Below are 24,473 nucleotides of genomic sequence, written 5' to 3'. Positions count from 1 at the left end.
TTGGACTAAGATTTGGCTCCAAGAGTTTTGCCTTCCTAAGACGTGGTTTGGGGTGGGTCCCGACAGCTGCACACACACATACACACAATAACACTTTGGGCACTTGTAATGCCGACAGGGGAATTCTGGGAGTTGAATTTAAAGTTGCCAAGTTTCGGAAAGCGCTGCTCTATTATCACGGCCTGAACCCAAGCCAAGAGCCCGAAGCCAAGTTTTCTATCCTCCCTAAACTTCCACCATCAGCTTCCCTACAGATTTAATAAGGAGAAGAGCGGTCAAACAGGAGAGAACCACTAGGGGCGGTAGCGCGCAGCTTGCCCCCCACCACCGCCACCAGGGCAGGAAGCGGAAAGGGAAAGGGCCGGACCAAAGTCAGAGTGGACCTTCCGGAAGTGCAACCTACTTCCTGTTGTTTCCCGAGAGCGGCTACTTTGCAAGCCGGAAGAGAGTTTTGCTAGGCTGCTACGGGGTTCCCCGGCTCATCCTCCTCGTCTCCTACGGGCGTTGCTGAGCAGCCGACAGAGGGAAAGGCAGCGGCCTGGACTTCCGCTGACCCTCTGGTGGCTTCCGGTACGGTTGTTTCGTGTGTGGGGGGGGCGGGGGACTCTTCTGACGTCCTGGGTCCCTGGATGGAACAACTCAGGCGGGGTGGAGAGAAGGAGGCCGCGCGGAAAGGGGGCGAGGGGCCTCCGCAAGGAGCCTCAAGGGGCGCCCCGGCTTTTCCTTGGAGCCTTAAAGGGGCCTTTTGACAGGCTTGAGGGCTGCGCTGGGTGATATAGGGCAGGGGTCCCCAAGCTTGGCCCCCTTTATGACTTGTGGACTTCAACTCCCAGAATTCCTCAGCCAGGCACGCTGGCTAAGGAATTCTGGGAGTTGAAGTCCACAAGTCATAAAAGGGCCAACTTTGAAGACCCCTGTCTTAATTGCTCTGGGTTAAATTGCATCGTATCTTTTTTTTCTTTTGACGTTTTGGGAAAGAAAAGTAGCTTTCCTTTAAGCTTCCTTTTTTATTCATGAGAATATTTTAACCTTTTCTTTCTTCGGATGTGCGACAGGAGGGTAAAATATAATTACTTCCAATAATAATAATAATAATAATAATAATAATAATAATAATAATAATAATAATAATAATAATAATAATAATAATAATATAAAGTTGGAAGGGACCTTGGAGGTCATCTAGTCCAACCCCCTGCTCAGGCAGGAAACCCTATACCATTTCAGGCAAATGGCTGGCCAGGCTCTTCTTAAAAACTTCCAGTGTTGGAGCATTCACCACCTCTGGAGGCAGGTTGTTCCACTGGTTAGTTGTTCTAACTGTCAGGAAGTTTCTCCTTAGTTCTAGGTTGCTTCTCTCCTTGACTAGTTTCCATCCGTTGCTTCTTGTCCTGCTTTCAGGTGCTTTGGAGAATAGCTTGGCTCCCTCTTCTTTGGGGCAGCCCCTGAGATATTGGAACACTGCTATCATGTCACCCCTCACCCTTCTCTTCATTAAACTACACATACCCAATTCCAGCAACCGTTCCCTATATGTTTTAGCCTCCAGCCCCCTAATCATCTTTGTTGCTCTTCTCTGTACCGTTTCTAGAGTCTCGACATCTTTTTTACATCGTGGTGACCAAAACTGGATGCAGTATTCCAGGTGTGGCCTTACCAAGGCATTGTAAAGTGGTATTAGTACTTCACTTGATCTTGATTCTATCCCTCTGTTAATGCAGCCTAGCACTGTGTTGGCTTTTTTGGCAGCTGCAGCACACTGCTGGCTCATATTGAAGTGATTGTCTACTAAGACTCCGAGATCCCTCTCACAGTTACTACTATTGAGCAAGGTACCACCTATTGGATAAACGGAATAAAAGCAAAAAAAAAATATTTTTTTTAAAAAAATTAAATATTTAAAACGTTCATCAACGTAACAGCTAAGCATTCAGATAAAAAATACCAGCTTCGTTCCATAATTGTAAACGTAACTGTACTTATAAATTCCCTTAGATATCTTAACTGCAAGATGATATACTGAAAGACAAAAGGATGAGAAAGCAATGAGTGAGCCAAGGCCTGCTGGGGCAGATCGGGAGCCAGAAGGAACAGGAAAAACCTCCAGGGCGGTTCATGGCCAGCATAAGAAGAAGGAGCGCCTGGCATGGGCAGCGTCCGAAGAGAGCCGAAGGGAGACTAGCCACGGGATGCAGGAGCGCTGGGAAGGCCAGCTCCAGCAGTTCCTGAAATCTCTGCAGCCCATTTTAACAGGACGGGGAAGCCCTGGGATGTCCGAGGCTTCTCCCTGGGAGGAGGACACCAAGGAGTTCCTGGCCTCCTTTGAGCAAGTGGCCAAAGCTTGCCAATGGCCTCGGGACCAGTGGGCGGCCCACCTCCTGCCAGCCCTGAGCGGAGAAGCGGAAGAGGCCTTCCGAGGTCTGGAAGCCAGAGACCAGGAAAACTATGAGAAAGTGAAGGCCGCCATCTTGCGGGGGGAAGCCCTGAGAACGGAGAGGCAGCGGCAGCATTTTCGGCAGTTCTGCTGCCAGGAGGTAGAGGATCCCCGGAGGATCCACAGCCAACTCCAGGAGCTTTGCCGCCAGTGGTTGAGGCCGGAGAGACGCAGCAAGGAGCAGATCCTGGAGCTGCTGATCCTGGAGCAGTTCCTGGCCAGCCTCCCGCCGGAGCTGCGGAGTTGGATCCAAGCCAGGAGGCCGGAATCGTGTCCCCAGGCGGTGGCCCTGGTGGAGGACTTCCTGATGAGCCAACAGGAGGCCAAGACCAGGACACCACAGGTGGGTTTTCCTATCCAGATCCTCACCTTTCGAAAAAAGTTGCACTGAGCTGGTGTTGAATCACCTTCAGGTATTAATTGACATTCGAGAGCACTGAATAATTTAAGAGGTTATTTTTAAGATCGTTGTAAATAAGAACACAAATGGGACGCGGTGGCTCAGTGGGTTAGGACGCTAAGCTTGTCAATCGGATGGTCAGCAGTTTGGTGGGTCGAATCCCGAGTGCCGCGTAGCAGAGTGAGCGCCTGTTACTCGTCCCAGCTTCTGCCAACCTAGCAGTTCGAAAGCACGTAAAAATGCAAGTAGAAAAATAGGGACCACTACGGTGGGAAGGTAACAGCGTTCCGTGCGCCTTTGGCGTCTAGTCATACCGGCCACATGACCACGGAGACGTCCTCGGACAAGCGCTGGCTCTTCGGCTATGAAACGGAGATGAGCACCAGCCCCTAGAGTCAGAAACGACTAGCACGCATGTGCGGGGGAACCTTTACCTAAATAAGAACACATCAGCAATGTCTGTCTTTGTATTCTCATCAGTTTGTCGATAATTAGCTCTAGCTTGCTCAGTTCCATAATATTTTGAATAAGGTGATATGTAAACAATTCATTTCAATGTTATTTATCACTTCTTCGATTTCACTAGTTTGTGAGGAAAAAAAGTATGACGATTTCACCCCGAGCAACCTGCAATGATGTTGACCGCGTGTATCATAGTTGCTACAGTCATGCAGCAAATATAAATTTTAATATACTTCCTTTGGCAGCTTTTTGTGTGTGTCAAAGGCGTTGAAGCTTAAATGTTCCTAGAGTTTTGCAACGCAGTTCAAGGTTGCGTTTTTGAATATTGAACAGAGATTGTGGGGACAAACTGTTAGGGGTAGCTTTCCTCCTTTATATAACCACAGTTTGTGAACAAGCCCACATTAATTATGTGCCATCCTAAGGCCTTGACCAGGGGTCTTCAAACTTGGCCCTTTTGTTGACTTGTGGACTTCAACTCCCAGAATTGCTCAGCCAGTCTTCAAACTTGGCCCTTTTGTGACTTGTGGACTTCAACTCCCAGAATTCCTCAGCCAGGCACGCTTGGCTGAGGAATTCTGGGAGTTGAAGTCCACAAGTCATAAAAGGCCCAAGTTTGAAGACCCCTGGCCTTGACTTTTTTGAACTACGGAGGCTGAATTCTTACAGCACAGGTCATTCTCGATTTACAGCCACAATTGGGACCAGAACATCTGTTGCTAAGCAGTGCAGTCGTTTTGTGACTTACACACAATTTCATGACTATCGTTGCTATGGCCATCAAGTGACTTGGGGTGGATAAGCCAGTCTGGCTTCCCCCCATTGATTTTCCTTGCTCTAAACCCCCTGGGAAAGTTGCAAATGGTGATCACATGACCCTGGGACGGTCTGAAATACGTGGTAGAGAATAGAATAGAATCTGGAAGGGACCTTGGAGGTCTTCTAGTCCAGCCTCCTCCTCAAGCAGGAGAACCTATAGTACCACCTCAGACAAGTGACTGTCTAGCCCAGAGGTAGGCAACCTTGGCTCTTTTATGACTCGTGGACTTCAACTCCCAGAATTCCCGAGCCAGCCATGCTGAGGGGAAAGGGAGAGGTTTCCAAGCTGAGTCATGTTGGCTCAGGAATTCTGGGAATTGAAGTCCATGAGTCATAAAAGAGCCGAGGTTGCCTATCCCTGGTCTAGTCTCTTCTTAAAAATCTCCAGTGATGGAGCACCCACAATTTCTGGAGGCAAAGCTGTTCCACTGCTTAATTGTCCTAACTGTCAGGAAGTTTCTCCCTAATTCCAGGTTGCCAAGTGCCCAGATTTTGATTACGGTCACGTGATCAGAAATCAGATTACCTGACCTAAGGAACACATTGCAACCCCTTGTAAGCGTAAGGACCAAACGGAAGTCTCTCTTTCTAACACCGTTGCAGTTCTGAGCCACCCAGAGTTATGGTGCCTAACATGGGCTGTTAAGATAAACAAAGAAGGGGTGTACGTGCAATTATAGTTGGAGAGCTGCGTTCACCCTAAATATATCCTGGCACTGATGCAGGGAACTTGGCAATCCTACTCTAATGATTAGACCCGGGGTCCCCAAGGCACGCGGTGGCTCAGTGGGTTAGGACGCTGAGCTTGTCGATCAGAAGGTCGGCAGTTTGGCGGGTCGAATCCCGAGTGCCGCGTAGCGGAGTGAGCGCCTGTCACTCATCCCAGCTTCTGCCAACCTAGCAGTTCGAAAGCACGTAAAAAATGCAAGTAGAAAAATAGGGACCGCTCCGGTGGGAAGGTAACAGCGTTCCGTGCGCCTTTGGCGTCTAGTCATGCCGGCCACATGATCACGGAGATGTCCTCGGACAAGCGCTGGCTCTTCGGCTTTGAAACGGAGATGAGCACCGGCCCCTAGAGTCGGAAACGACTAGCACGCATGTGCGGGGGAACCTTGAACTTTACCTTACCCCAAGCTTGGCAACTTTTAAGACCTGTGGACGTCAACTCCCAGCCATTCCCCAGCCAGGAGTTGACGTCCACAGGTCTTAAAAAGTTGCCAAGCTTGGGGAGCCCTGGATTAGATAGCTAATTGATTTTCAAAGAGCCACTTTTTAAAAAAAAGAAAGCTGCTCGGATCTCCTGTTCCGCTAAAAAATAAATAAATCAGAAACCACATTAAGCTTCTGAGCTTCTTTCCTCCATCTCGCCATTCTGTTTTCTTCTTTCAGGGTCCCTTAAAAGAAGAGCCCATGGATTTCCCAGTAGCAGAGAACGAGCCGCGGAACCCCTCAAAGGGACCGGTCGCTGGGGAAGCTGACCCAGATGTGGATGCCAAATTGCTGGGTCAGAAATCCGAAGCTCTTCTATTTTTTCCTCTCCTTTTCCTTTCCTGAGTTTTTACGGACGCGGTGGCTCCGTAAAACAAGGACTTTCCAACCAGCTGAAGCTACCGGTAGTTTTACAGTTGTAAACGGCCCATGGTCATTTGGTTGAAACGAGAAATTAAATTTAGAGGTCTTCAAACCTGGCCCTTTTATGACTTGTGGACTTCAACTCCCAGAATTCCTCAGCCAGCGTGCCTGGCTGAGGAATTCTGGGAGTTGAAGTCCACAAGTCATAAAAGGGCCAAGTTTGAAGACCCCTGATATTAAATCAATCAGTTAATCCATCCGTGGCTGCTGAAGATACTATGGACCAACAGTGGGGACTCAGTTAGTCTCCCAACCCCAATGTCTGAGAGAACAGCCAGGTCTTCAAAAGGTGAACAGAATTAGGAGTAACCTAACCATGGTTGGCAAGGCGTTCCAGAAGGCAGCCCAACTATTCCTGGGTCCCACTGACAGATGAGACCCAGATTAAGGCCCTCCTATTCCCCAAATAAGGGACGCGGGTGGCTCAGTGGGTTAGGATGCTGAGCTTGTCGATCAGAAGGTCGGCAGTTTGGCGGGTCGAATCCCGAGTGCCACGTAGCAGAGTGAGCACCTGTTACTCGTCCCAGCTTCTGCCAACCTAGCAGTTCGAAAGCACATAAAAATGCAAGTAGAAAAATAGGGACCACTACAGTGGGAAGGTAACAGCGTTCCGTGCGCCTTTGGCGTCTAGTCATGCCGGCCACATGACCACGGAGACGTCCTCGGACAAGCGCTGGCTCTTCGGCTTTGAAACGGAGATGAGCGCCGGCCCTTAGAGTTGGAAACGACTAGGACGCATGTGCGGGGGAACCTTTACCTTTACCTAAATGTGGGGGAGAGGAGCAGGGGCAAAATCCCTTGGGCCTCTTCAGCCCGGCGAAGGAGATAGTTTGGGAATTATTAGTCGACAGTCGAGGATCAGAAACGCTGTGCCAACTGAGTTCTGGAATCACCGATTGCACCTCTCTTCTATTCTTGCAACTAGTCAGAGCTGTAAAACTTTGGCCACGATGGATGTATGTATGTATCAATCAATCCATCAACCAAGCAGTACAAAAAAAATTTAACCTCCCATCTCCTTCCCAGAGGGGCTCTCGATGAATCTTAGCCATAGACAACTCTGATTTCAAAGCATGTCTTTATGATTAGAATCTTTCTCGATATTTAATTCTTAGCTGGCGCAGTTCATTTTTCTGAAGTCTGTGCAAGATCATTCCTGCAAAGAGTGCAGGATTGAAGTTGGTTGGATCGAATAGAGGAGAGGAGAAGAGAAGAGATAATAGAATGCAATAGAGAATGGAATGGAATGGAATGGAATGGAATGGAATGGAATGGAATGGAATGGAATAGAATAGAATAGAATAGAATAGAATAGAATAGAATAGAATAGAATAGAATAGAACAGAATATTTGGGATAGGAATGGATAAAATAGAGAAGGATAGAGAATAGAATAGAAATACAAATACAAATAGAATAGAATTACAATAGAATAGAATAGAATAGAATAGAATAGAATAGAATAGAATAGAATAGAATAGAATAGAATAGAATATTTGGGATGTAAGATGTTCCGAGTAGCGCAGTTTTTTGTAGCATTGTTGGAGTTACTGCTGGATGCTCCAGTTTCTTGATGTATTTTGCAAAGATTTTGGACATCATTCTTCTTCTTCTTCTTCTCCTCATCCTTCTCATTCTCTTCCTCCTCTTCTCTTCCTCCTTCTCCTCCACTTCTCCTTCTCCTTACATACCATTATGATTCCTCCTGAATCCTGAGCAACTAGAAGCTCTTGGAGATTTCAGCAGAGACATCTTCTGTCATTGGTTTAGAAGCTGCTTCTCCTTGGAACTGGTCCTCTATCCTCTTTTATGATACTTTTAAGGAACAAACAAGAACAGAACAGAACAGAATAGAATAGAAGGAAATAGAATAGAATAGAATAGAAAATGGAATAGAATAGAATAGAATAGAATAGAATAGAATAGAATAGAATAGAATAGAATAGAATAGAATAGAATAGAATAGAATAGAAATAGAATAGAATAGAATAGAATAGAATAGAATAGAACAGAACAGAATAACAGAACAGAACAGAACAGAACAGAAGGATAGGGTAGGGTAGAATAGAATAGAACAGAACAGAATATTTGGGATAGGAAAGGATAAAATAGAGAAGGATAGAGAAGAGAATAGAATAGAATAGAATAGAATAGAATAGAATAGAATAGAATAGAATAGAATATAGAATAGAATTAGAATAGAATAGAATAGAATAGAATAGAATAGAATAGAATAGAATAGAATAGAATAGAATAGAATATTTGGGATGTAAGATGTTCCGAGTAGCGCAGTTTTTTGTAGCATTGTTGGAGTTACTGCTGGATGCTCCAGTTTCTTGATGTATGTACTTTTAAGGAACAAACAAGTAAAAGGCTGTCCATTTTGAAATTCCCTATTAAAATCTCTATCTCTATCTCTCTTTTTTTTTGTTCTGCCTAGCCAATGGATTCCAAACTCCAGGCCTCTGTCCTTCGCCATCTCCTCCTGAAGAAGTGGGCCAGACTGACGGGAAAGAGGTATGGGTCGCGTTGACCGTGTACAGGTAGTCCTCGACTTACGAACACAATGGAGCCCAAAGTTTTATGTTGCTAAGTGAGACAGCGAAGTCAATTTTGCCCCCATTGTATGACCTTTCTATAATTAAATGAATCACGGCGGCGGTTAAGTCAGTGACACGGTTGTTAAGTGAATCTGGCTTCCCCACGGACTTTGCTGGTCGGAGAGTCGCCAAAAAGGGATCACCTGACCCAGGGACACGGGGCCCGTCCTAAATACGAGTCAGCTGCCAAGCGGCTGAATTTTGATCGCGTGAACCATGGAGATGCCGCAACGGTTCATGAGCGTGAAAAACGTCTTATCAGTCGTCTTTTTTTCCCCCCACGCCACTGTAACTACCCACAGTCACTAACTTCTAACCGTCACTTCCAACAGTCACTGTTGTAAGTCAAGGACTACCTATACATAAACAGTCGTTTGTAGACATCCCGGCAATTGTTTATAAGAAAACCACATGTTCTGAGGAAGTCTGAAGTTTTGCTTTCAGACTGAGGTGGGTTTTTTTGGTTTGTGTGTGTGTGTGTGTGTGTTTGATAGGATGGTCAGTTGGTTAGATCTGCCCTTGGCCTCAGGGAAGTGTGTGTATCCCAAAAGTGCTTTTTCAGGAGGCAAGTGGACTTTCTTGTTTTTCTTTGAAGAGGTTTCGCTTCTCATCCGAGAAGCTTCTTCAGCCCTGACTGAATGGTGGGGAATGGAATGTTCTGTACCAGCCTGCTACCAGCCCTGCAGAAAAGGCAGGGACAACCCCTTTTACAAGAAGGCAAGAGGCTGGAATTTCGCCTGCCAAATTTATTACTACAAAAACAAATGGAACAAGACAAACCAAGAAACAGGAGCTTTAAGAAACAGGAACTATCCAAGTGGTTGCCTTCAGCAAACCAGCCCTCCCCACACATTCCCCTTATATAGAGTTCAGGGCGTGGCTTCTCTCTGCCTCCTTCCAAGGAGCCCCATTGCCTTCCTCTGTTTACTCCTAATTGACTGCCTCCTGCGTCGGGCGTCCTTGAACAGGGCCAGCTGTGGGTCATCTTCATCCACGCTGTCAGGCTCACACAGCTGGGTCTCCATGGTGACCAAGTGGGAGGGGCCTAGCTGAGGGCTGTCATCAGCAAGATCTTCAACCCCCTCAGCAAGGTCTTCAACACCCCCCTCCTCCTCCTCTGAGTCGTCCGACCCAACTGCCGAACCCACAGGCTGACCCTGAATCACAACATGGAAGGATTTATACTCCTTGCAGAGAGCTGGCCATTTGCATTCTTTTAGAGAGTCAAGTTGAGGCCACTTGGAGGTTTATCTGTGTCCTCAGGGTCACCTGAGCGGTGCAAACGGGTGTGGAGCCTTCTTGGAACTGTTAGTAGTAAACTGGAGATAGATGAGGTCGTATCCTTCCCCCTCTGTTGAGAGGAGGGTGTTCAGTTTTGACACAGATGGCCTCTTTGACCCCTCTTTCAAACCAGCGGTCCTCTCTGTCCAAAATGTGGAGACTTTGCTGTCTTCAAAAGAGGGGCTTTTGTCTTTTAAGTGCAGATGGAATGCTAAATCTTCTCCCGATGGGTTTGTTCTCCTCGTGTCGTGCCACGCGTTTTTGAAGCGGCGTTTCTTTGTTGTTTGTTTCCCCGATGTACAGATCTGCACATGGCTCACTGCATTGTACTGCGAATGCCACATTGCTCCGTTTGTGTCTGGGTGCTTTATGTATGAATGAATGAATGAATGAACCTTTATTGTCAAAGTACAACCATGTATACGTTGAGATTGGCTGAGCCTCCCTTCGTGCCCCCACCCCCCAACTTACAGTGACAACAAACCCACCATCTTGTTACACCATGTGAGTTAATTACACAACAAACCAGCCTCGCAAGTCAAGTATGCGTAAAGTTTATAAAATTATTTCCTCGGGATGGACAAGCTTCCGACTTAAAGTGTTGTATTCTTGGGTGCGCACGTGTGTGGTTTTTGGCTGAAGATCCTCCTGATCCGGGACAAACCATGACCTGGATGACTGAGAATCTTCATAGTCAAGTGGGTTTATCTTTGCTGATACCCGTGTTTCCCTGGAAATAGGACCGGGTATGTATGTATTTTATTTTATTTTATTTTATTTTATTTTATTTTATTTTATTTATTTTATTTTATTATTTTATTTTATTTTATTTTATTATTTTATTTTATTATTTTATTTTATTATTTTATTTTATTATTTTATTATATTATTTTATTTTATTATTTTATTTTATTTTATTATTTTATTTTATTTTATTATTTTATTTTATTATTTTATTTTATTTATTTTATTTTATTTTATTTTATTATTTTATTATTTTATTTTATTTTATTTTATTATTTTATTTTATTATTTTATTTTATTTTATTATTTTATTTTATTATTTTATTTTATTATTTTATTTTATTATTTTATTATTTTATTTTATTATTTTATTTTATTTTATTTTATTATTTATTTTATTATTTTATTTGCCTCCAAAAGAGGCACCAGGCCCTATTTTCAGGGGGTGTCTTTTATCCTCAACTCTGGCACCGACAGCCCTGCCCATTTGGCCCCCGTCCTTCCGACCGAAGGAACAGCTTCATTCTTGCAGCTGCATTTGGCAGTCGGGCCTTTCCGGAAGGCCTCTGCAGCCGAGTACCGAGCGATGGATTCAATCCATGCGCTCGGTTCTCGGCTGCGGTGGCCTTCCGGCAAGGCCTAGTGACTTGAGAAATGCAGGCCTGGCTACAGAAGAGGGGCCCAGAAGACGTGGGCTAGCGAGGAGAGGCCTGGCTGCAAGGGGAGTGGGGGCGGGGCACGTGGGGCAGCTCCTCCCACCCCACCCACCCCCGCCCTAGCTTGATTTTTAGGGGTGTGCTTCACCCGCCCTCCCAAACTAGGGCTTATTTTCGGAGTAGGGCTTACTTTTGCGGGGAAAACAGGGTAGTCGAACAGCCAAATATTGAAAAGTTTGGTGTCTCTCGGTGTTTTGCAGGGATCCAGGGAACCGAAGGAAACTGGAGGACTTTTGCAAATCGTCCAGCACGGTGCCACCCAACCCGGCCAACAGACTATGCTCTGGCAAGTCCTGCAGGAGGCCGGCAACCCCACGGACAGAGACGCTTCGGGTAAGGCAGTCTTCTCCTTGGATGCAGAGCCTCCCCCCAACAGCCCGCAGATCTAACTTGATTAGATTTCGTTTCTCATTTTTAGAAGGGAAGGGAATTCATAAAATCCTCCGACATAAAGGGTTGTTAACTTCTTCCCACTTAAGTCTAGTTCAGGGGTCTTCAAACCTGGCCCTTTTAGGACTCGTGGACTTCAGCTCCCAGAATTCCTCAGCCAGGCACGCGTGCCTGGCTGAGGAATTCTGGGAGTTGAAGTCCACGAGTCCTAAAAGGGCCAGGTTTGAAGACCCCTGGTCTGGTTAATCTGGGAGGATACGATACGGGTGGCCCTCACCTTCAAACCATTCGTTTAGAGACCGTTCGAAGTTACAGATGGCCATTTGTGACCGAAGGCCATTTTCCTCACTCAAAAGACCACCGCAGCATCCCCAGGGTACACGTGATCAAAATTCGGACGCTTGTCAACTGACGGTTGCAGTGTCCCCGGGGTCACGCGATCAACTTTTTTGCCACCTTTCTGATGAGCCAAGTCAGTGGAGTTAACGCCAGATCCACTTGAACAGCCTTGCTCCTAACGTATCAGTCGCGGTGATTTGACTTAAGGACTGTGGCAAGGAAGTGGGGGCAGAAAGCAGGGCCAAACTAACTTGGCCTCCGACTCGTTTAGCAGCAGACATTCTGAGCTCAGTGGCGGGTCATTTAAGTTGAGGACCACCCGTATGTTCAGTCATCCTGAACGGTTCAGGGACCCTCATCTGAGCGTGTCTATGCGAGGCTAAGAAGGACCGGGAAATTGCTGATGAGAGATGGTGGAAGGTCACCCGCGTGTTTGGGATACTCCACTTTAGTGGTCATCAACTGGGACAGTGTCGCTGTCAGCTCCGGGTTTTCAGAAGACGAGAGAATTTAGGAAATCCACTTTGGGCCGCTTAGGCCTTCAAAGAATAATAGACTAACAGTAATAGACTTGGCAAAAGGGACGCGGTGGCTCAGTGGGTTAGGGCGCTGAGCTTGTCGATCAGAAGGTCGGCAGTTTGGCGGGTCGAATCCCGAGTGCCGCGTAGCAGAGTGAGCGCCTGTGACTCGTCCCAGCTTCTGCCAACCTAGCAGTTCGAAAGCGCGTAAAAAAATGCAAGTAGAAAAATAGGGACCACTACGGTGGGAAGGTAACAGCGTTCCGTGCGCCTGTGGTGTCTAGTCATGCCGGCCACATGACCACGGAGACGTCCTGGGACAAGCGCTGGCTCTTCGGCTTTGAAACGGAGATGAGCACCGGCCCCTAGAGTCGGAGACGACTAGCACGCACGTGCGGGGGGAACCTTTACTAATACACTTGGCATCCCAGGAATTAGAGAAATTCTATTTCTCTCCCATCTCGTTATTGAAATCTCAATAAGTCTTGCATTGTGCGAACAGATCAGATAGATCAGAGGTCCCCAACCCTTTGGGCACCAGGGACCGGTTACATGGAGAGAGGTTTTTTTTCCCCGCGGACCGGAGGGGGCGTGGTTTCATGTGCTTCCTGCCTCCCGCGGTCGGGGCTGTGCTTGTTTGTGCGGACCGTTTGCTGGCATGCCACAGCCCGGTACCAAACCATGAACCGGGGGTTGGGGACCCCTGAGATAGATGATAGGTAGTCCTCAATTTACAACAGTTCATTTAGCAACCATTCACAATTACAGCGGCTCTGAAAAGGAGACGGATGACCTTTTTCCACAATTAACAATCTATGCAACATCCCCCACGGTCACGGGATCAGAATTGAGGTGCTTGGCGGCTGGTTCACATTTATGACCGTCGCTGTGTCCCGAGGACACGGAATCCCCTTTTGGCTGACCTTCTGACAAGCGAAGTCAACGGGGGAAGCCAGATTCTCTTTTAACAACCAGATTGCCATCGTGTTTCCCCGAAAATAAGACCCAGCCAGCAAATAAGCCCCCAACGTGCTTTTTTTTCAGGGTGCTCGTAATAGAAGCCCCCACCCCCAAAATAAAAGCCCGTTTAAGATTGCCAGCCAGGCGTCCGTCGCAACGCATGACGGGACATATTGAATTTTAAAATAATAATTAAATACAAATACTGTAAATATATATTATCTTTATCTTTATTATATTTATATACCGCCCTTCTCCCGAGGGACTCAGGGCGGTGAACAGGGCACATAAAAATACAGAATACAAAAATTAAAAAAGAATTAAATAAGAGCCCGAGCTAAAAACAGTAGAATAATAAAAATCCCCAATAAAAACCCCAGCACATCCCCCATCAGGCCAGGCCAGCTTGTTCAAATAAATGGGTCTTCAGACCGCGTCGGAAGGAGCGAAGGTCAGGTGCCATCCGGAGCTCAACCAGCAGCTGATTCCGTAAAGCCGGGCGCCCACAGAGAAGGCCCTCCCCCTGGGGGCCACCAGCCGACATTCTCTGACCGGAGGCACCCTGAGGAGGCCCTCTCTGCGGGAACGCACAGGGCGGAGGGAAGTTGACGCCGGCAGCAGGTACATCTATGCTTCAAATAAATGATAATGTAAATTATAATTAAGTATTTCTACATACTGTACCCCAAGCGGGCGCCTTTGGGCAAGGGGCAAAGGTACCGTATGTAAACCGATGAACTCGCGGCAACGAGCACGCGGGGGGCCGGCGGTGTCCGGCAGCAACCGCAGCCCACCAGCCCCTTAGCTGGCACGCTCTGGGGCTAAGAAGCCCAGGTAGCGCAGGTGAGTGGGAACGCTGCTATTGCCGGCCCAGCCCTCCAAGCAGCAGGTAGAGGCATGGGGGGGGGAGGCATGCAATCCAGCCCACCGGACACGCCGCGCAGCCACCTGCCCGCTCTATTACACTGTCTACTTGCCGGAGGCTGCAATGGGGCAGGCGGCTGCGTGACGCGTCTGGCGGGCCGGCGCTGCCACCACGAGATGAGGCAAATGGGGTGTGGGGTGGAGCTGCCCCATGTGCCCACACGGCCACACATCTCAGGGCTCTGCAGCCATGCCACCCCCACCGCCCTGCCTCGCCTTGCCGCGGTGTGAACAGCAGCCTCATACGGCAGAAGCCCTACCACTCCTCAGCCCCCCTCCCCACCCCCCCAAACCGGGAAGCCCAGCCCAGGCAAAGAGAGGGAGAACAGCAAGAGCTCAAGGGCCGGGCCGAGAGGATCGGCAAGGCTCCTCAGGTGGATCAGGTCCTGGAGCCCACCCCGCTGGAGACTCCTGGATCCCTCCCCAGACCTGCCCCCCCCCCAGGGCAACCACAATGCCTAACCCTCAATTAAATCGAGTTTGACACACACACACACAAAAAAAAACCCCCTGATTTAATGGTAGATTTAAAGGGAATAATATTTTGACCCCCAGACAAGATGAGTGCAAAAAGAAAGAGCTATTCCGTCGAGTTCAAGAAAGGCATCGTGGAGGACTCCCGGGGCAAGAATCTCACGGCTTTCTGCAAAGAGAGGAAGTTGGCGCTCCGAATGGTCAGGAAATGGCGAGCAGAGTACGAGAACCTCAGCCAGCAGGTAGACGAGGGAAACGCCAAGAAGCGCAAGTGCGGGTCCGGTCGGCATCCGTTATTTCCCGAGCTGGAAGACAACGTCTGCGAATGGATCGCCGACAGGAGGGCAAAGGCTTTGGTCGTGCGCAGGGCCGACATTCAAGCCTTCGCCCTCGCGATGGCGTCCCAGTTAGAGATATCCCCGGAATTCAAAGCATCGCAGCATTGGCTGGATGACTTCCTTCAGCGATACGAGCTGTCCCTCAGAAGATCGACAGCCCCGTTCAAGCCGGAAGACGCCCAACTGATTAAACGCGCCCTTGCGTTCAGGTCCTACGTCGATGGCATCGACTTTTCCAGGTACCAGCTCTCCAACATGATCGCCATGGATGAAACGGCGGTGTTTGTGGGCCAAGGATCCGAAACGACAGTTGATCAGAGGGGTGCCCCGTCAACCTACGTTCCCTCCGCCGGTTACGAAAGCGCCCGGGTCACCTGCATTTTGGCTGTTCGCCTGGATGGAACAAAAGCCCCGCCTCTGATCGTGACGAAGGGCGCGAAAGACAAGCTTGAATGTATTTCGGACGTCTATGTTCTCGAAACCGAAAAGGCCTGGTGCACGCAAGCCGTGATAAGGACGTGGGTCGATTTGATGCTCCCACTTGTTTTGCGAGGTGGGCAAAGAGGGCTGCTAGTTTGGGATTCAGCCAGCACTCACCGCGCAAAAGACATGAAGAAGTTCCTTGCCGAGAGAGGAATAGATCAGATAATGATTCCCGCCGGAATGGCTGCCTATCTCCAGACTCTGGATGTCGCGATAAGCAAGCCGTTCAAGGACCATTTGCAGGCGGAAATCCACGACTACCTTGAAACTAGAAGGGAGAGAAATCAAGGAGGAAACATTGCGAAGCCTGGCCTGCCCGAGGTCGTGACGTGGGTGAAGAATTCGTGGGATAAAATCACTGGCAGCTGCGTGGCCAGCGCGCTCCGGGCAGGCTACGTGGACAAGAAGTGCTCCTTTAAGGAGAGCTCCGTGGCTGGGCACGAGAGGTTGGGGCCGATGGTTCTAGAGGAAATGGAGTCGCGAGAAATCCAGGCCGGAATTCGGGGTTTGGAGAGTTACGACGACGTTGCAGAGGAAGACGACATGACCGTATTTGAATAAACGTAGATTGTTGTACATCAGCATTGCGGTTGCCCGTTTGTGTGTGTGCGTGTGTGTGAGGGTTAGTTGTTGTGGATGCCCTGTGGAGGGAGTTTAGGGTTAGGCATTGTGGTTGTCCCAGTGTGGGGGCTCGGGCAGGGCTGGGGGGGGAATCCAGGGGTCTCTTGAGCTACTGCTGTGCTTGCTCTCCTTTGCGCTGAGCTTCCTGGTCAGGGAAGAAGGGGAGAAGGCTGGGGGGAGAAGGCTGGGGGGGGCAGGGCTCCTGCTGGATGGGGCTACTGCGGTTGTTGCTGCCATTGTGAGGTGGGGTGTTCTGTACCAGCCTGCTACCGGCCTTGCAGAAAAGGCAACCCCTTTATAAACGGCAAGAGGCTGGAATACGTCTGCCAAATTTATTACAAAAACAAACAAAACACATACCAAGATACAGGAGCTTTGAAACACTAACGGAGCGGTTGCTTTCAGCAAACCAGCCCTCCCCAAACATTCCCTTTATAAAGAGTTCAGGGCGTGGCCTCTCTTTGCCTCCTTCCGAGAAGCCCCACAGCCTTCCTCTGCTTGCTCCTACTTGACTGCCTCCTGCGTCGGGCGTCCTTGAACAGGGCCAGCTGTGGGTCATCTTCATCCACACTGTCAGGCTCACACAGCTGGGTCTCCACCAGGTAGGAGGGGCCTGGCTGGGGGCTCTGCGGAGCCTCAAAGCCATCATCAGCAAGTTCTTCAACACCCCCCTCCTCCCCCTCATCTGAGTCATCCGACCCGACTGCCGAACCCACAGGCTGACCCTGAATCACAACATGGGGCAAGGCAAGGGGCAGGGCTGGGATGGGATGGCCTGGCTGTGAGGCCCCAAAGTATGCGGGTGCAGGGCGTGGGGCAGCTCCACCCGCCCACCACCCACCCACCTCGCCTCACCTTGTGGCGGCAGCCCCAGCCCGCCGGACTGCCCTGCACAGCTGCCTGTCCCATCGTGGCTGCAGGAAAACAGACGGTGGGATGGCGAGGGCCGGGCCGGCAGTAACAGCGGTCCCACTCACCTGCGCTGTGCGAGCTTTGCAGCCCCAGAGTGCACTGGCCGAGGGGGCCGGCAGGCTGTAGCTGCCGCCGGTCACCATCGGCCCCAGCCCGTTTGCCGCCTCCTGTACATGAAAAAAATAAATAAAACATCACCCGAAAATAAGCCCTAATGGGTCTTTTGGAGCAAAAATAAATATAAGACCCGGGGGGCTTTCGCCCAGGTTCGCCTGGTGCGCCAGTTGCGGCCCTATCTGGACTGGGATGCCCTGTGTACGGTCACTCATGCGCTCGTGACCTCTCGCCTGGACTACTGCAATGCTCTTTACATGGGGCTTCCCTTGAAGACCACTCGGAGGCTCCAACTGGTACAGAATGTGGCCGCGAGAGTTGTCTTGGGAGTTTCCCGGTACTCCCATGTTACACCTTTGCTCCGCGAGCTACATTGGTTACCAGTTGTCTTCCGGGTGAGATTCAAGGTTTTGGTTATGATCTTCAAGTCCTTACATGGCATGGGTCCGGGGTACCTCGAGGACCACCTGCTGCCGGCGTCAACCTCCCTCCGCCCTGTGCGTTCCCACAGAGAGGGCCTCCTCAGGGTGCCTCCGGTCAGGGAATGTCGACTGGTGGCCCCCAGGGGGAGGGCCTTCTCTGTGGGCGCTCCGGCACTATGGAACCAACTGCCGGTTGAGCTCCGTATGGCATCGGACCTTCGCTCCTTCCGGCGCGGCCTGAAGACCCACTTGTTTGAACTAGCTGGTCTGGCCTGATGGGGGACGTAAGGGTTTTTTAATGGGTTTTTTATTGTTATTGTATTTTTAATTGGGCACTTGTTTAATTCCTTTTTAATTTTTGTACTTGCTATTTATATATGCCCTGTTCACCGCCCTGAGTCCTTCGGGAGAAGAGCGGTATACAAATTTAATAAAAGTAAGTAAAAAAGTAAAAAGTAAAGTATTATTTTTGGGGAAACATGGTAGCTTATCCGCTGCTGTGATTCACCTTAACAACTGGGTTACAACAGCCCTGGGAAAAAGTGACTGACGACCTTTTTTCACAGTCAACGGCCGTCGCAGCATCCCCCTGGTTACGTGAACAAAATTCAGACGCCTAGCAACAGACTCATATTTATGACGGTTGCGGCGTCCCAGGGTCCCGTTTTGTGACCTTCTGACAAGCAAAGCCAATGGGGGGGAGCCGGATTCCTCTTTAACAACTGTGCCACTGATCAGCTGCGGTGATTCACTCGCCGCAACTGTGGCAAGAAAGGTCGTAAAATGGGGCAAAGCTCAGTGAGCAAGTATCTTGCTTGACAACCGGAACGACGGGCTCTATTGTGCTCGTAAGTTGAGGACTACCTGTATTGTGCAGGGCCCACGGATACGTGGGTCTTAAGGCCTACCTCTGCTGCTACCACCCGTCTTTCCTTTTCCACTCTTCCTACGTGGATCGTTTACGGTTTGGAGTACTTAAGAAGTTGGAAGCGACTTCCTTGTGTTTCGAAAAGGTGCCCCAATGAGAGTGATGCACCTCGGCCTTCTCCTTTTCCCTTCTCTAGCCCAAAGCACAGGCCGTCCTCGACTTACGACGGTTTGCTTAGTGACCATTCGAAGTTACCAATGGTGGTGAAAAAAGTGACTTATGGCCATTTTCCGGACTTAGACCGTTGCAGCATCCCCAGGGTCATGTGATTTACATTTGGATGCTTGACGACCGATTTATGACGCTTGCCGTGTCCCGGGGTCACGTGATCCCTCTCGGTGACTTTCTGACAAGCAAAGTTAAAGCCAGATTCACTTAACAACTGTCGTGGGGGGGGGGGAAAGCCACTGGAAAAGACGAGAGACAGCAACACAAAACAATAATTCTTACTTTAAGATTCAGAGGTTTGTTTTGCTAATGACTTGGAACATAGCAAGCATAATAACACAACATCACTTACATTAATAACCCATTGCAATGAGGACCATATGGCATTGTTAGCTGCGAAGTCGTGTCCGACCCATAGCGACCCCATGGACAACGTTCCTCCAGGCCTTCCTGTCCTTTACCATCTTCTGGAGTCCATTTAGACTCACGCCTACTGCTTCAGTGACTCCATCCAGCCACCTCATTCTCTGTCGTCCCCTTCTTCTCTTGCCCTCCATCTTTCCCAGCATGAGGCTCTTCTCCAGTGAGTCCTTCCTTCTCGTTAGGTGGCCAAAATATTTGAGTTTTAGTTTCAGGATCTGGCCTTCTAAAGAGTAGTCAGGGTTGATCTCCTCTAGGACTGACCGGTTTGATTGCCTTGCAGTCCAAGGGACTCGCAGGAGTCTTCTCCAGCACCATAGTTCAAAGGCCTCAATTCTTTGGCGCTCAGCCTTTCTTATGGTCCAACTTTCACAGCCATACACTGCAACTGGGAAGACCATAGCCTTGACTATACGCCCTTTTGTTGACAGAGTGATGTCTCTGCTTTTTAGTGTGCTGTCTAGATTTGCCATGGCTTTCCTCCCGAGGAGCAAGCGTCTTTTAATTTCTTGGCTACAGTCCCCAACTGCAGTGATCTTGGAGCCCAGGAAAATAAAATCTGTCACTACCTCCATTTCTTCCCCATCTGTTTGCCAGGAATTGAGAGGGCCGGATGCCATGATCTTGGTTTTCTTAATGTTAAGTTTCAACCCAGGTTTTGCACTCTCCTTCTTCACCCGCAACAAGAGGCTCTCTAGTTCTTCTTCACTTTCTGCCCACATGGCATAGCAGACTCCAAAAGGACAGCTATAGGCCAATGGCAAATCAATCAGGTCCAGTCCCAACCCTTTATACCCTTTCTTGTTCTAAGGCTGTAGCCGGATGGTCCGCTGACTTTTGCTGACTTTTGCTGACCTCTTACTGACCTTCGGCTGAACATAACTTTCCACATATACCCGTGTACATTGGAACCCGCATCCACCAGCTACTTTCAGCTCCCTATTTCTTACTGTCAATACTCATGTTCCAAATATACATAGAACTACTTTGCAATTTCATATTGCACAAAAGCTCAGCGGATTGCAAATAATACGTCCGTATTTTGAAACAGTATAGAGTTCGAGTTAAAGCTTTCTTTTAAATCCCTACTCTGGGGCCCATCTCAGGTTTGCTTCAGCCTCACCTTGTTATAGGAGGAGGGGACTGTATTTTCATCTCCCACACAACCATGCTCCTAATTGTAACAGATGCAGTGATCGGCTTAACAAACGTGGCAAGGAAAGTGGTAAAATGGGGCTTAACAAAACTTCTCACTTAGCAGCGTAAATTTTGGCCTTAGTTGTGGTCCGTAAATGGAGGACTCCCTGTACTTTGGCCCTGGTGCCAACTGGAGCCTTCCTACACTACGGTTTCGTTTTAATGGTTTTGCAAGAACTGGCGAGCAAGTTGAAACCTCAGCACCTCCTTTGTCCTCGGGCGGCGTGATTAAAGTGCCCCCTTTTGTCTCCCCAGGAAATGAAGTGGGAAATTACATCAAAGTTGAGATTTCTCAGGATGGAGAAACCCAAGCCGAGGATACTTGCAGGATGGAACCACGCACCACCTACAGCTGTGTGCCTGCAAAACACCAGAGGCTGTTCGGAAGATCTGAGCCACGAGGAGGAACGCCACCAGTTGGGGCAGGAAAGGAATGTAACGAGCCGGCAGAGTTTCATCGGAAGAGATACCGGAAAACTCCCATTCCGGATTCCCTTCTTAGAGAAGGCGGTCACGGGGCGCCGAAAACCCTCTCCAGCAAACCGCCCTCCCTAAAGAGACCCCGCACCAGCCCGGAGCACAGCGTGGTGTGGAATCACTTTGAGCTGGATTCGGAGGACCCCTGCTACGGCATCTGCGCGCACTGCGAGAGACGCATCAGCCGAGGCAAGAACTCCAAACGTTTTTCCACCTCGGGGTTGCTCAAACATCTGCAGAGGCATCACGCCAACTTGGTTCCAGCTGTCGTTGCCACGCCGCGGACTGTGTCGCCGGCCAGCCGGAAGGCAAAGGGACCTGCTCTGCCCCAGGGCTGGACGAAGCAGAAGTCGCCGGGGAAAAAGCAAGCTGGTCCAAAGCCATCGGAAGTGACCCGTGCTCGGATGGTGACTCTGGACGGCCAGCCCTTCAGCCGGGTGGAAGAGACCGGTTTCCAACACCTCCTGAAGTTGCTTGCCCCCAACTATAAAATCCCGTCCTGCACCGCCTTCAGCAGACAGATCGTGCCCTCCCTGTATCAGGCCTGCAAGGGGGAGGCCTTGGGGTTGCTTCAGACCCCAGGACCCCCTGCCAGGGTGAACTTGAGCTCCGGTGAATGTGTGAATGAATGAATGAAAGCCAGCTTTTTCCTTCCTTTGATCTTCGGTTGCTCCTGTGAGCATCTGTCGGGGCCCAGTGCTGGACGGTTGGTAGCGTAACCCGTTTTAATTCGCGGATTGAATCCGTCACACCCCCCCGAAACTGAAATAATAGGCGAACGGGTCAGCGAAACTTAGAAAAGCAGAAATACAATGTGAAACAAACTATGCCTTGTATTAAAAAAAAAAAGAGAGTAGTTAGACCATAAAAAAAAAAAGAATCGGTTGCGGTGTCGGGACTGAAGAGCGTTATTAATAAAAGAGCAATGGTTAGAATGCAAGATTGCAGGCTGACTCTGCCCACTGCCAGCAGTTCGATTCTGACCTTGCTTGTCAAGGTTGACTTAGCCTTCCATCCTTCTGAGGTTGGTAAAATGAGGACCCAGATTGTTGGAGGGAGTGGGGGGGGGCAATAAGCTGACTCTGTAAAGTGCTTAGAGCCGGGCTGTAAAGCACTGTGAAGCGGTGTATAAGTCTAAGTGCTATTGCTCATATGAATTAACTAATCAGCGGCAAACTTAGAAGAAGCTTAGAAATCCCTAAACTTCTCCCACTGTTTAACTTAAGTATTCTGGTGCAGACAGGTAACAAATCCCATCTGCCACTCTAATGGATAAAGCAAAGATACTTACCTTCTGTCCAGTGTGTGTGTGTGGGGGGGGGGAAACCTGGTGTATTCATTACAAATTCCCACATCCCGGTTCAAAGGTAGAAAAAAAAATGTTTTAAGAAAATATGGAAAACAGCAAAGCTACGGAAGAAATCTCCTATAAAGCAGTCAGAAAAGAACAACCGTTGCCCATTTTACTTAAGAGGAAGGAAACTGCAATATTCTGGGTGCCATCACCTTCCAGATACCTAATGTGTATCCCACATCGGCGTTTTCTCACCCTTTCTAGAGCTCTCTCAAATACCCTGATGACATTGCTTACACAGTAAGGCAGAGTTCTCCAAACTTGTGGACTTGCAACTCCCAGAATTCCTCAGCCAGCGTGCCTGGCTGAGGAATTCTGGGAGTTGAAGTCCACAAGGCCTAAAAGGGCCAAGTTTGAAGACCCCTGGCCGTAAGGAGATATAAATACTTTTGTCCCAACTGATACACATTTTGTACTGGTGACTTACAAGTTGTGGGGAGGGCACGATGGCCTTGAAACGGAGATGAAGCACCACCCCTTATTTGTTGTTAGTTGCAAAGTCGTGCCCGACCCATCGCAACCCCACGGTCAACCTTCCTCCAGGCCTTCCTGTCCTCTTACCATCTTCTGGAGTCCATTTGAGCTCAACGGAGTAAAATCCTCAAGGACTTTATTTACTAGACAAAAAAAATTTAACTTCTTCGATCACTTTCCCTCTTAATTACCACCTCCTCCACTTGCCTGAAGATTTCTTTCTTGGCTGAGAAGGCAGTGACCACTTAGCCCCTCTTGATTTGACATTCAAGCCTTAACCAGAACTTGGAAGTGGTAAGAATGAAAATTGATAGCGTTAGATGAAAACAATCCCGAAGTGTAACATTTCCCTAATAAAAAACCTAACATCAATGCTGGTTGGATGGATGGATTAGTAAAACAAATGCTCATTCCCAGGGCTTTTTTTGTCATAGAACGCTCAGAACGGAGTTCCGGCACCTTTTTTTGGATGGAACCTTGTAGGGTAGGCAAGGCGGGTTGTATGACATGTGTGAGTTCCGGCACCTTTTTCTTTTACAAAAAAAAAGCACTGCTCATTCCCAAAGATATAAAACATGTACGCTTATACTTCTCCGTTTACCCACTAAACTAAAGGAAGACCGAGATAAGAATTTCAGAAGAGTTTGGTTAGGGGTGTCAAACTCAATTTCATTGAGGGCCGCATCAGCATTGCGGTTGCCCTTAGGGGGCCAGGGTGGGCGTGGCCTGCTGGGTGGGCGTGGCTAGAGTGCATATGGCCTGCTGGAGTGGGTGTGGCCTACTGGGTGGGCGTGGCCAGCTCTACATCGTTCACATCAAGGGTGCCTATGGGGGCCTGGGCAGGAGTGGGACAGATCTGAGGGTCTCTGGCAGGAGGAGGGTCTCTGGGCCAGGGCCAAGGCAGTGGGGGCCGTTCCCTCACTGTTTCCAGGATGGCTTCGCGGGCCGCATGAGACCACTTCGCGGGCCGGATCTGGCCCCCGGGCCTTGTGTTTGACATGTCTGGGTTAAAGAAAGTCAAAGTAACAACTGCCTAAAGGAAAAAAGGATTTAATCTCAAATTGCTTAAAATCTTTTGTCTACTTGTCTTTTTTTTTTTTTACAAAACAAGAGTTTTAATTAAATCCACCCTGTTTTGTGAAGATCAGGACAGGTCAGCTAAATTCTCCTATTTTCTTATTTGTTTTAGTTTAATTCCTCATTCTAAAACTTCCTGCATTAGCTTCCTTATAGCCTTGATTTATGGTTCAAGTAGCTCTTAATTAATCCTTCCTGAAGTCCCTTAGAGCAGGAGTTTGATTCTTGTATGGTTGTGTTATTTAAATTTGTTTAGATTTTCCTAATATAAAACAACTTGTAAATCACATAGTTGCCCACCTCTTCAAACACGAAGCAAGTATCTGAAACACATAAGTATAACTCAGAATTTGACTTGCACGATTTTGGAGGCATATAAATAAATGAAGGGATAATAGAAATACACCAATGTCCCCGCATTGTAAAAGAAAAAAACAACAACAGTGTAATGTTTTAAATTAAGATAGAAAAAAAGCAATTAAAACAGCACAGGTGGCCCACAATTGGTTATGGTATCCTAGATAACATGACTGCAGATAGGAAGGACATTGGGAAATGTAGTTTATACACTCATGGGTGTCCCTTTGCCATTTTTCCCATGCATTAAAAAGACACATCAAAAATCTTGGACAAATGAGACTCTTCACCAAGGTGAGGTATATATTTGTATTTTACTTTTTAAAGTCTGTAGCAAAAATGAAGAATTTTGGCAGATAATCAGGGTTTAGAGTTGGTTGAGAAATGCCAATAAAATTATAGCCCCTTTCCTTTCTGGATCCATAGTTTTGGGAGTGGA

The 24,473-nt window shown here is 48.5% G+C and overlaps 1 protein-coding gene across 4 annotated transcripts; it reads left to right on the top strand.

The window, feature by feature from the left end:
* The first annotated feature begins 360 nt into the window (after positions 1-360).
* On the top strand, positions 361-24,444 carry LOC308661163 (uncharacterized protein). Of its 4 annotated transcripts, XR_014024911.1 has the most exons (7): positions 361-570; positions 1,996-2,777; positions 5,505-5,619; positions 8,187-8,263; positions 11,288-11,420; positions 20,551-23,254; positions 23,614-24,444. XR_014024911.1 is itself a non-coding variant. In XM_081315990.1 (6 exons), the coding sequence occupies exons 2-6, from the start codon at positions 2,046-2,048 to the stop codon at positions 16,072-16,074; spliced, it is 2,358 nt and encodes a 785-aa protein (XP_081172116.1). In that variant the 5' UTR covers positions 361-570; positions 1,996-2,045; the 3' UTR covers positions 16,075-16,094. The 4 variants fall into 4 exon arrangements, 3 of the variants coding, with proteins under 3 accessions (XP_081172116.1, XP_081172118.1, XP_081172117.1); XM_081315990.1 differs by lacking the exons at positions 20,551-23,254; positions 23,614-24,444 and adding an exon at positions 14,774-16,094; XM_081315992.1 differs by lacking the exons at positions 20,551-23,254; positions 23,614-24,444 and adding an exon at positions 14,774-16,094 and having other exon boundaries at positions 361-585.
* The last annotated feature ends 29 nt before the right edge of the window (positions 24,445-24,473 follow it).

The sequence above is a fragment of the Vipera berus genome (assembly GCF_964194415.1).
Source record: "Vipera berus genome assembly, chromosome: 2".
In the NCBI taxonomy this organism is placed as follows: Eukaryota; Metazoa; Chordata; class Lepidosauria; order Squamata; family Viperidae; genus Vipera; species Vipera berus.
This window is presented reverse-complemented; position numbering and strand designations above follow the sequence as displayed.